This window comes from Mustela nigripes, chromosome 2 (assembly GCF_022355385.1).
Source record: "Mustela nigripes isolate SB6536 chromosome 2, MUSNIG.SB6536, whole genome shotgun sequence".
Taxonomy (NCBI): Eukaryota; Metazoa; Chordata; class Mammalia; order Carnivora; family Mustelidae; genus Mustela; species Mustela nigripes.
In genome coordinates this window covers 4,014,052-4,024,733 of record NC_081558.1, presented here as the reverse complement: position 1 = coordinate 4,024,733, position 10,682 = coordinate 4,014,052, and the positions used below count along the sequence as shown (strand labels likewise).

General features: G+C 65.7%; 3 protein-coding genes across 3 annotated transcripts in view; 2 read left to right on the top strand and 1 right to left on the bottom strand.

Annotated features, from left to right (window-relative positions):
* Positions 1 to 2,398: 2,398 nt before the first annotated feature.
* DUS3L (dihydrouridine synthase 3 like) lies at positions 2,399 to 7,375 on the top strand. Its single transcript, XM_059388765.1, has 13 exons — positions 2,399 to 2,731; positions 3,395 to 3,668; positions 3,916 to 4,428; positions 4,816 to 4,857; positions 4,968 to 5,120; positions 5,391 to 5,507; positions 5,713 to 5,778; positions 5,853 to 5,963; positions 6,218 to 6,314; positions 6,437 to 6,512; positions 6,734 to 6,922; positions 7,002 to 7,130; positions 7,217 to 7,375. Exons 1-13 carry the CDS (start codon positions 2,631 to 2,633, stop codon positions 7,287 to 7,289), a joined length of 1,941 nt encoding a protein of 646 aa, XP_059244748.1. The 5' UTR covers positions 2,399 to 2,630; the 3' UTR covers positions 7,290 to 7,375.
* Positions 7,376 to 7,469: 94 nt separating this feature from the next.
* Positions 7,470 to 10,680, top strand: PRR22 (proline rich 22). Its single transcript, XM_059388766.1, has 3 exons — positions 7,470 to 8,062; positions 8,163 to 8,225; positions 8,618 to 10,680. The coding sequence occupies exons 1-3, from the start codon at positions 7,933 to 7,935 to the stop codon at positions 9,730 to 9,732; spliced, it is 1,308 nt and encodes a 435-aa protein (XP_059244749.1). The 5' UTR covers positions 7,470 to 7,932; the 3' UTR covers positions 9,733 to 10,680.
* Positions 9,748 to 10,682, bottom strand: part of CATSPERD (cation channel sperm associated auxiliary subunit delta) — a 48,278-nt gene continuing 47,343 nt past the window's right edge. The window contains exon 25 of the mRNA XM_059387630.1: positions 9,748 to 9,823. Coding sequence (XP_059243613.1) covers positions 9,748 to 9,823 — 76 coding nt within the window. The remainder of the gene's footprint in view (positions 9,824 to 10,682) is intronic.

The following is a 10,682-nucleotide window of genomic DNA, read 5'->3' as shown; positions in this document are numbered from 1 at the left end:
AAACACAATTATATTCACCCCCCCCCCCCCCGAATCAGACACACTCCCCAGTCACATAGCACAATAGATGCGTATACACCATCACACGTGCAAAAACCATAGACACTTACAACACACACACACTCACACACGCAGCAGCCCCAGCTGCCAAGGCTCACGGGTGCCCTGTGGCACGCCCCCCCCCCACAGCACCCTGGCTCTTACCACCCTCCGCCCAACCCTGCTGTCTCACGTCCTTGGCCTGGGCTGCCCTAATCCCTGTCTCGTGTCCTGAAGCCAGGAGATAAGGGGCAGCTGCAGCCCCAGATAAAGGAGGCGCAGCCACAAATCCGGGGTGGCCCCGGCAGAAACGGGCACTGAGCCCGGGCCGCACCTGTCCTGCTGCTGCCTCCCCATCCGGCCTGGCTGCCTGGCTGAGAGGGCCAGTGAGGGCAGGGGAGACAGAGACACAGGGAGGGAGCAGGGAGACAGAGAAGAGAGACTCAGAGGGAGAGAGGAAGGCAGAGACCAAAGGAAGCAGAGGCAGAGGGAGAGAGAGAGAGAGAGAGTGAGTACAGGCAGCGCCTTCCCCAGGCCCTGCCTCCCGCCATCTGAGTGCCTCAGTGTCCCCACTGGCACAGGGTTCCCTGGGACACCTGCCTCCTTTCTGTTTCTCCGAATCAGTCAAGATAGGGCATTCAGAGGACAACTCAGGCCTGGTTCAGGGTGGGGGGGGCATCTTCCTGAGTGTCCCCACGTTCTCCAGGGTGACACCTGGGACGTTCTCATCCCCCTGCCACAGCCTCAGTGAAGGCAGGGCTCCCTAGAGCAGGTCCTGGCCCCTCTGGGCCTCAGTTTCCCAGCCGTGGTAAGATGCACTCAGCATTCCTTGGGCACCTCCTGTGGGCTGGGCCTGGTCCTGGGTGCTGGGGACACAGAGTGACTGAGGTGGACCAATTCCCCCCCTCTCTGAACTCAGTACAGTGGGGAAGATGGCATGTGGCCAGGTAGCACCAGCATGGTGAGGGCCAGGATTCCCAGGGGATGTCTGGATGGCTGCCAAGGCTAAAGAGGACCGTATCCCCAGTACGGGGCAGTTAGAGAGGTTTCTGGAGAAGGATGGTGGGGGAGGAAGAGGAGGAGGAGGAGGAGGAGGAAAAGGAGAGAACTAGAGGGTGAGTGGAGATTGGGAGCAGGGAACAGACTTCTTGCAAGAGGGAACAGCACATGCAAAGGCGGAGAGGTACAACTGCCTCATGGAATGTCTGGAATGAACTTGGTATTTGAGTTTAGGGTGTGGGGGGTGATGAGGAATGAAACGGAAGGCAGCAGGGGCTAGGAACTGTAGGAACTTGGGGGCCGTGGTACAGGGCTGGGGCAGTAGGGAGACATGGAAGCATTGGGAGCAGGGGAAACACCATGGTCAGATTTGTGCCTGGAAGTCTGGGCTTTGGGGGGAGGATGGAAGATTGAGGCCCAGAAGTTGCTAGGGGGTGTGATGGGAGAAGGGATGGACTAGAGAGAGACTCTGAAGGGCAGGTGGTCAGGACACAGGAACCCACAGGCTGTGGGGAGAGGGGCAAGGTGGGGAGGCTGATGCCCTGGTCTCTGGCTCAGGGCGGGTCGGCAGTCCCTGGGCCAGGGACCTCTGAGATCCATGGATTCAGGTGGATTGGGGATGAATGCCTGCTCCCTCTGCACAAAGTCAGAGCAGAATAAGTGAGTTAATGGAAAGGGCTTAGACAAAATTGGTGCTCAACAATTGTTTAGCTACTGGTAAACAATTAATACTACACCATTATAATAATAAGCAATTCATATTGCATCATTGGTATTAATGTTGTCAGTGGCCAATCCAGTCATACCCCTTTCCCCCGCTTACAGGAGGCCCTCCTTGATTGCCTCACACAGAAAATACAGGCCATCGCAAGGCAGACCCAGGGAGCCCTTAGAGGCCCAGAGAGGGGAGGCTATGTTCAGACAGCCCTCTGCGGGCCTCAGTTTCCCTTTCTATCCAGCTGCCTCCCCGGAGGGGCCTGGGTGCCGTGGGACGGTGGGGGAGACTCCAGGTGGAACCTCAGAGGGCAATGGGACCGGCAGTCTAGGAGGAAGGAGGGAGCTCGGGCCCCTGGAGGTGGGCACGCACAGCCGGGCACGACGTCTCCCGAGACTGGACGCCGCAGGTCCTCCGTTTATCCCCGGACTGTCCTACAGAGGGCAGCCGAGGCCAGCGCTGGGAGCCAGTCCACTCCCCCGCGAGCTCTCAAGGGCAGGGTGCCGCCTGCTGTCGTCGCGGGGGCTTGCCCGGCGTCTAGGACCGCCTCCGGCACGCAGGCTTTCAACTGTCGATAATGCCCCGCAAAAAGTGAAGTTTAAGCTTTTTTTTTTTTTTTTAAGCCCCCGTTTTAAGGTTCTTCGAATACTCTTGTGGGTGGCAGCGGGTCAGAAGAGGCACGGACCGTTTCGCTGTACCAACCTTAACGGCACCGAGGCTCCACCCCACCCAGGCTCCGCCCCCTTACGTAGGCTCGCGAACAATGGCGTCACTCGGAGCGCCCCGGGCATGCGCGTTTCCCCAGCCCGACGGGAAGACGCTCTCGCGACCCGGAAGGCCTTCCCGCGGCTCTCCAAAGCCGGCGTGAGGGGGGCTGATGGCGGAGGGAGCGGCGGAGACCCCAGCAGACAGTGGTGGCGGCGGCAGCGGTTCGGGAGCCGGCACACCGGAACCGGGGGTGGCACCCATTAAATCTCAGTGAGTCGCCGGGGCCGGGGTAGGCCCTCACGAGGCCTTCCCGGCATCTACAGGCGGTGCACGCCGGGTGGCGGGGCAGCGGCCCAGGTGGGAAGCTCGCAGGCTCTTCAGCCTGGGCTGGTTCTGCACCCGCAGGGTCGGAGCTGACAGCGCACGTTGGGGGCTGTCACGTGTGCGAAGGACACCACGGTGCTTGTAGGGGCGCGCAGGGTTGGAGGCTGGGGCCCCCAGTGCATGCTGGGGACTGTAGTCCGGGCGTGTGGCGGGAGTGGCGCTCGTGCACCTGCCGCTAGTCTCAGCTACGGGCAGGGACTTGGGTCTGAAGCGAGGGCCGTGGGGCATGCTGGGGAATGTGGCCCTGTTGCAAGGCATGCGGGGACATGTAGTTTTCTCAAGCCGAATGTGGTCGGGGATATTCTTGCTGTTTGAGTGTGGCTGGGTTCTCTGGGCAGTGAGACCCAGGGACAAAATTTAGGCTCTGTCTGTGGCCTTGAGACGCGCCCCGACTGGCAGCTGGCCGCTTCTAGGTGGTGTACTCCCCGTCAGCAGACGCACCTAAGCAGAGACAGGTGTTCTCGGTCCCTTTCCCCAGTGTCCCTTGCGTCTGAGCTGGAGAAGGGGTTCCTTCCACAAGCGCTCTTCCCGCTGCCTCTCTGCTGGCAGGTATCTCACCACCAAGGAGCAGTTCCACGAATTCCTGGAAGCCAACGGGCAGGAGAAGCCCAGCCGGGGAGTCGAGGCAGGAGACCCCGGTGGCAACGACCCGGCCGAACCTGAGGCCAAGCGCATCCGACTGGAGGATGGGGAGGCGGGGGAGGCGGCCGAACGCGGGGACAAGCCGAAGGTTCAGAAGAGAGTCCGGGGCCAGAACAAGGGCCGGCCCCACATGAAGCCCACCCACTACGACAAGAATAGGCTCTGCCCCTCCCTGGTCCAGGTGAGTGTAGTTGTTGCTTGAAAGTCCTCGCGACCTTCCGTCTCAGCCTCTCGGCTCCCCATTCAATCCTCCGGAAGCTGGGACGTTAAGTGTTGCTGTCCCCATCTCGTCCCTGAGTAAACTCAGACTTGATGGGTTCCTGACTTGCCCTGGGACACCCACCAGCAGGGGAGGGCCTCTCACCCAGGCTGCCTGGCTGGCCCGGCGTGCCCCGATCCTTCCTCGTGGCCTCTTGGTTCCCACGCAGGAATCAGCAGCAAAGTGTTTCTTTGGCGACCGCTGCCGCTTCCTGCATGACGTGGGCCGCTACCTGGAGACCAAGCCTTCAGACCTGGGCCCCCGCTGTGTGCTTTTTGAGACCTTCGGCAGGTGTCCCTATGGCGTGACCTGCCGCTTTGCCGGGGCCCATCTGGGACCCAAAGGCCAGAACCTCGTGCAGGAAGAGCGGGTCCAGGCCCCGCCGGTCCGCAATGGCCTGGACAAGGCCCTGCAGCAGCAGCTGCGGAAGCGCAAGGTCCGCTTTGAGCGCGCGGAGCAGGCCCTCCGCCAGCTGAGCAAGGGCCACCTGCCAGGCCCCTCCCCGGAGGCCGCGGTCCCCAACGTCTCGGGGGCCGAAGGTGCCCCTGGACAGGACAGCGGTGACACCCAGCAGGCCCTCCTGGAGCCAGCTGCTGATGCCCCAGTCAGTGGCTCGGGGCGGACCTGTGGACCCCTGACAGATGAGGATATAGTCCGGCTGCGGCCTTGTGAGAAGAGGAAGGTACGTGTTCGGGGCTTCCTGCTGAGGGTGCTGGGAGGGTGGGGGCAGAGGGTGCTGGGAGCATGGGGGCTGAGGGTGCTGGGAGCGTGGGGGCAGAGGGTGCTGGGAGCGTGGGGGCAGAAAGAGCCAGACGCACCCCCCCAGCCCCAGAGAGTTGGGGCTGGGCGGGAGGGAAAGGGGGAGGGAGGGGAAGTGTTCCTGGAGGAAGGGGCATCGGGCCTGCGGTTTTGACGGTTGGGCAGAGACGGCAGCAGAGGTGAAGACGGAGTGGTCTTCGCACAGGGATCCGTTGGCTCGTGCGGAGGCCCAGAGGACGACTGCGGGCGGGGTGGGGAGCAGGGAGCTCCAGAGGCCTGGCGAGCCCCCCTGGGTTTTGTTTTGCTGCAGCTGGACCTCAGCGGCAAGCTGTACCTGGCCCCCCTCACCACGGTAGGTCAGCCCGGCAGGGCCCTGTGTGTGCCCATCTGGTGGGTTTTGGGGCTGCGATCGGCGTCCGGGGTTCTTGCCTGCTGCCCCTCACATGTGCCCATGGCCCCCAGTGCGGGAACCTGCCCTTCCGGCGGATCTGCAAACGCTTCGGGGCTGACGTGACGTGCGGGGAGATGGCCGTGTGCACCAACCTGCTGCAGGGCCAGACGTCTGAGTGGGCCCTGCTCAGACGCCACCCCTGTGAGGATGTCTTCGGCGTGCAGGTCGGTGCCGCCCCAAGGGGAGGGAGGCGGGAGGGACAGAAGGGCTCTCGGCTGGCTGCTCATCCTGGGGCGGGTTCGGGGTTGGAGCTCCCTGACCGCAGGCCTGACTCAGTCACTCCCAGACCCGTCTTGCCTCAGCCGTGGGCTCAGGGGCTGACCCGATGCCCCTTTGCGGGTCGGTGAGACAGGGAGGGCCCCTGACCGGATCCCCACGGTGGGCAGGGCCAGCCTGGGCCGGCCCCTCACTCCCTGCTCCGCCCCCGGCCGCAGCTTGAGGGCGCCTTCCCTGACACCATGACCAAGTGCGCCGAGCTGCTCAACCGCACCGTGGACGTGGACTTCGTGGACATCAACGTTGGGTGCCCCATCGACCTCGTGTACAAGAAGGTAGGAGCTCTGCAGCCCTGGACCTCCATGGTGTGGGCGGGGATGGTAGCCTGGGACCCCATCCCAGGCTCTTGCCTGAGTGTCTGGGGGACCCGTGGGCGCTGCTGCGCCCTGGTTTCCCCCATTTGGCTGGCGCCGGCAGAGAAGGGTGGCAGGCCCGGCTCGCATTCCGCCGTCCCTTGCTCCAGCCCCCACTTTCTCCCAGGGCGGGGGCTGTGCCCTCATGAACCGCACGGCCAAGTTCCAGCAGATCGTCCGCGGCATGAACCAGGTACGCCCTCTGCCCCACTGCCCTCCCCTGCCCCTGCCGGCCCAGGTCCCGCTGACCGCTGCCGCCCCCCGCAGGTGCTGGACGTGCCGCTGACCGTGAAGATCCGCACCGGCGTCCAGGAGCGCGTGAACCTGGCCCACCGCTTGCTCCCTGAGCTGTGGGACTGGGGCGCGGCCCTGGTCACGGTGGGTCTCGGGGCACGGAGGGCGTGGGGGCCCCCACTGGAGCGCGCGGTGGGCGGCCCTTCCTAACGGTCTCTCTCTCCCCGCTCCTTCCTCCTGCTCTCTGGCTCTCCCTCCGTCTCTGTCTCCGTCTGTCTCTTCATCTCTCTGTCTCTCTCTCAGCCCGTCCCTCTTGGTGTCTCTGGGTCTCTCTCTCTGTGTCTGATCCTCCACCCCCCGGACCGGCTCTCCCTCCCCGCGCGTGGCTTCTCCTTCAGCTCCACGGCCGCTCCCGGGAGCAGCGCTACACCAAGCTGGCCGACTGGGGGTACATCGCGCAGTGTGTGACGGCAGCCAGCCCCATGCCGCTGTTCGGTGGGTCCCCCGCCCCCACCTGGGACCCTGCCCTGCCCCCGTGGGCATTACTGGGCTGCCAGAAGCTCCCCCAGAGCTCCCGCCTGCCCCCGGCTCCCTGAGACCCCGCCTCTGTCCCTCAGGAAACGGGGACATTTTGTCGTACGAGGATGCCAACCGCGCCATGCAGACTGGCGTCGCAGGGGTGATGATCGCTCGGTAAGGGCGCTCTGTGCCTGGGGCGCTGTGAAGAACCGGCCAGCGCCGGTTCTCCTCCCTGCTCGGTGTCACTGGCGTGGCTCTGCTGGGGGGCGGGGGGTGGGCAGCGGACCTCTGTGCTCTCAGGGGTTGGAACTCTTGGGCTTTGAAGGTTGGCTGAGCCTGGCGGAGCGGCAGGGCCCCGGAGCCCTCCAGCCCAGCGCTCCCTACCCCACTCCCAGGGGTGCCCTGCTGAAGCCGTGGCTGTTCACGGAGATCAAGGAACAGCGGCACTGGGATATCTCGTCGTCCGAGCGCCTGACCATCCTGCAGGACTTCACGCAATACGGCCTGGAGCACTGGGGCTCGGACACGCAGGGCGTGGAGAAGACGCGCCGTTTCCTCCTCGAGTGGCTGTCCTTCCTGTGCCGGTGGGTGCAGGGCCATGCGCGGGCTGGGGGGGTCCCGTGGGGGGGGCGGCCTGGCCTCACCCCTGCGCCCCACCTGTAGGTACGTGCCCGTGGGCCTCCTGGAGCGGCTCCCACAGAGGATCAACGAGCGGCCACCCTACTACCTGGGCCGCGACTACCTGGAGACGCTCATGGCCAGCCAGAAGGCGGCCGACTGGATCCGGATCAGGTGCCGGGAAAGCGAGGCGCTGGGCTGCGGGAGGCCGGGGGGCCCCTGGGCCGCGGGCCTGACCCCGCCCTGTGCCCTCTCCACAGTGAGATGCTGCTGGGACCCGTGCCGCCCAACTTCGTCTTTCTGCCAAAGCATAAGGCCAACGCGTACAAGTAGCCGCGGGCTGGGGAGGGGGCGTCTGAGGGGGGCCCCAGCGGGGCCTCCTGCTGCATGAAAACACAATAAATCTTATTCTTTTAAAACCCAGGCCTTTCTGTGACCCCAAGGCTTCCCTGTCCCACTCTGGGGTTTTGTCCCCATGCAGGGCCGACCCTCTCTCCAGCACGTAATTGTCCTTTCTCATTGACAAGAGTCTCCCAGTCGCCCCCATGGGCCCAGCCCTGTGCTGGCCACCACGGCTCCCCAGAGCGGCTTTACCCACCAAGAACGTGCTAGGCGCTCACGAGGCAGGGGCCTTGGCCTACGCAGGTGTGGATCAGGGCAGGCTGCCTGGAGGAAGGAGCCCTAGAGCTGCCCAGAGCATGGAGGCAAAGGCAGAAGGCGGCAGACTGAGTTCAGGGTCTGCCCCGCTTTCTGTGAGGCCTGTCTCTGACTGCCTTGGTTTCTCCCTCTGCCCCCTGCCCCCCCACCCCCTGATACCCGGAATCCCAACCAGTGGGCGGGCCACAGCCTGGAACCCGCTGCCCACAGTAACCAGGCAAACAGAACTCGGCAGGACTGAGCCTGCTCTCCGGGTGGGCTGCCTGTGCTCCCACCTGCTGCCCCCCCGGCCTGCCCAGGCTGGCGCCCCTGCCTCCCCATGCAGCACCCCAAACCCTTCTATGCGCCTTCAGCTCCCCAAGAAGGCTTCAGCCCCCGGGGCCTGGATGGCACCGAGGGGTCAGGCAGCCAGCCTGCTCCCGCCTGCACGGAGCCGCTTCCTGCTGTGGGTACGAGTCGGAGGGTGTCGGGTGTGGTGGGTGTCGGGGTCCCCAAGGGGGTGGGGCCCAGGGCTCAGGACCCCGCCCAGCCACCTGCTTTTGTCCACAGGCTCCTCCAACCTCTATCAGCCCCCAAACCCGGAGAAAGAGGTGTTTCCAGGCCCTCCGGCAGGTACCAGCCTCCCCCCAACCCTTGATGGGGATTTGGGGGTGGGCAGGAGGGGTCGGGGCCTGTCCTGCCCATGCCCCTGGCCCTAGGTGGCCCCCAAAAGGTAAGGCCTATGTCTCTGGTCCCTCAAGTAGGCCTTCAGGGGCAAAGCCTATGCCCACCGTTCCCCGGACAGGTCCCCAAAACAATACCCAGGTCCCTGACTCCCAGATGGGTCCCCCAAAGCGGGATCTCTGTCCCCATTCCTCAGATGGCCCCCCAGGCCAGGTGCCTATCCCCTGTCCCACAGATGGGCCCCCAGGGTTTGGGCTCTGCCCCTCCCCTCCTCTAGCCTGTACTCCTGGCCCCAGCTGGGGCTCAGAGCTCCTCTCAGGGTGCCCCTCCCTGGCCTGCAGGTTTCCAGATGGCACCCTGCGGGTGCTTCTTTGACCCCCGCATCTACCGAATCGAGTGGGCCACCACCGACTTCGGCCAGTCGTCCCTGTACAAGCTGACGGCAGTGGGTGGTGGGGGACCCCCTGGGGGTCCGGCTGGGGGTCCCGCCTCTCCAGGCACCTACCTCCTAGAGCCCCAGCACTACCTCAAGGCCCCCGTGCCGGCCCCACCGCCCCCACCATACCCACACTACCAGCCGCTGCCTGGGGGCCCCCAGTACCTCATGCCCTACTTCCCCCCCGAGGGGCCTGGGCCAGAGGCTCTGGGCTTTGTGGGTGACGGGGGGCCCCCCGCCTACATGGAACTGACCCCGCCGCCACCCCCGGCCCCGCCCCCACCCCCTGTGCCCAAGGAGAACAAGCTGCCTCCCCTGGTCATCACGTTCCCCACCGAGGCCGTGTTGCCCCCTGGCGCCTATGGCCACCTCAAGGGCCGCCTCAGTCAGTTCCACGGGCCCAGCGAGCCGCTGGCCTCCCACTCCAAGGAGCAGCCGGGTGGTGGCGCTGGGCCGGCCCTACTGTACCTGCCCGGCCCCGGGGAGCCCAAGGTGGCGGAGGCGGAGGCCGCCCCCCTGGGGGCAGGCGAGGCCAGGACCCCCGAGGCAGCCAGGGCCTTCGTGCTGCCCGAGAAGGTGCTTCTGGAAGACGCCATGAAGCTCTTCGACTGCTTGCCGGGCAACGCTGAGCCTGATGGGTCCCCACGCAAGGCCCCCGGGCCAGCCCTGCCGGACAGCGGGGGCGGCGGGGACGACTCATCCAGCGACATCCGCTCGCTGCACCTGCCGGACGAACTGCTGTCCTTTGACTACAGTGTGCCCGAGATCCTGGACACCGTGTCTAATGTGGACTACTTCTTCAACTTCAAGGCCTTGGATGAGGAGCCACCACCCCGCCCGGGGCCCCCCGTCGCCAACACCGCGGCCCCCGCGGCACGACCCGAGCTGCCTGGCAAGAGGAAGGCCGGCGCCTCGTCCGCCAGAAAGGGCAGGCAGGGGGGCAAGGGCAAGCAGGCTGCGGGCCCGGCCAGCGTCGCCCCGTCGGGGCCCAGGCAGGACCTGGGAGCCGCCCCCCATTAAAATGGATTTGACCGCTCAGCTCACTGTCGGCTTGGTGGCATCGGGGCCCGGGGACAGCAGGCTGACGCTGGACGTGGAGGACGGTCCCCTCCTGCAGCGCAGCGGGCCCGGGGTCACACGGGAGGGCCCAGCAGGCCCACAGCACCTCCCGGGTGAGCCGGGCAGCCCTACCGTCCCGAGGAGTCCTGAATCCCTCCTTTCCACGCCCCAGACAGTTGGGAGTCCGCCAGCAGAGACGGGGAAGGGGGGCTTCTGCAGGGTGGCGAGACACTGTCCGCACTGCACGCTAAGGACCTTTCGCCCAGGTGTTTGGTGGGGAAAGGGTTGCCGGGGAGGGCCAGGAAGTGGCCTGGGGTTGAGGCCTCCCCTCCCCCACACGCCTACCCCAAGCTGCTGCTCTCCCCCCTGCAGAGGACCAAGGGGCCCTCCCGCCCCAGGCCCTGGGCTGGGTCCCTGGGGCCTTCGTGGTCGGACTCTGCTGGGGTAGAGCCCCCCGGGGTGGCAGTCGGTAGCGAACCCGGGACTTCCTGTCTGCGGAGCTCGGCGCCGGGAGCCTGCTGGGCTCACCTCATCCGCTCGGCACAGCCTGCCCCGCCCGGCCCTGTTCTGTGCCCGGCTAGGGGAGCCTGGAGCCCGCTGCCCTTCCCTTCCTGCCCAGCTCCCCAACCCCCGCGGCCACGATCGGGGTACTTTTGAGATTAAAGCCAAACGCGCTTGACGAAGGGAAGGCCCTGGCGAAAGACGTTGGCAAATGGGCTTGGTTTGCTCGAAGGTCCATGCGAACGTTAGCGGTCGGCCTAACGTGGAGAGTGGCTGCCGTCCTGCTCACCGGCCAGGGTGGGCTCCCTGCCCCGTCAAGGTCACGCTCCCACGACCGGACTGAGACGGGACTGGGCCACGAGGCGGACCGTGGACTAGACTCACTGAACCTCAGAAGAATCAGGAAACTC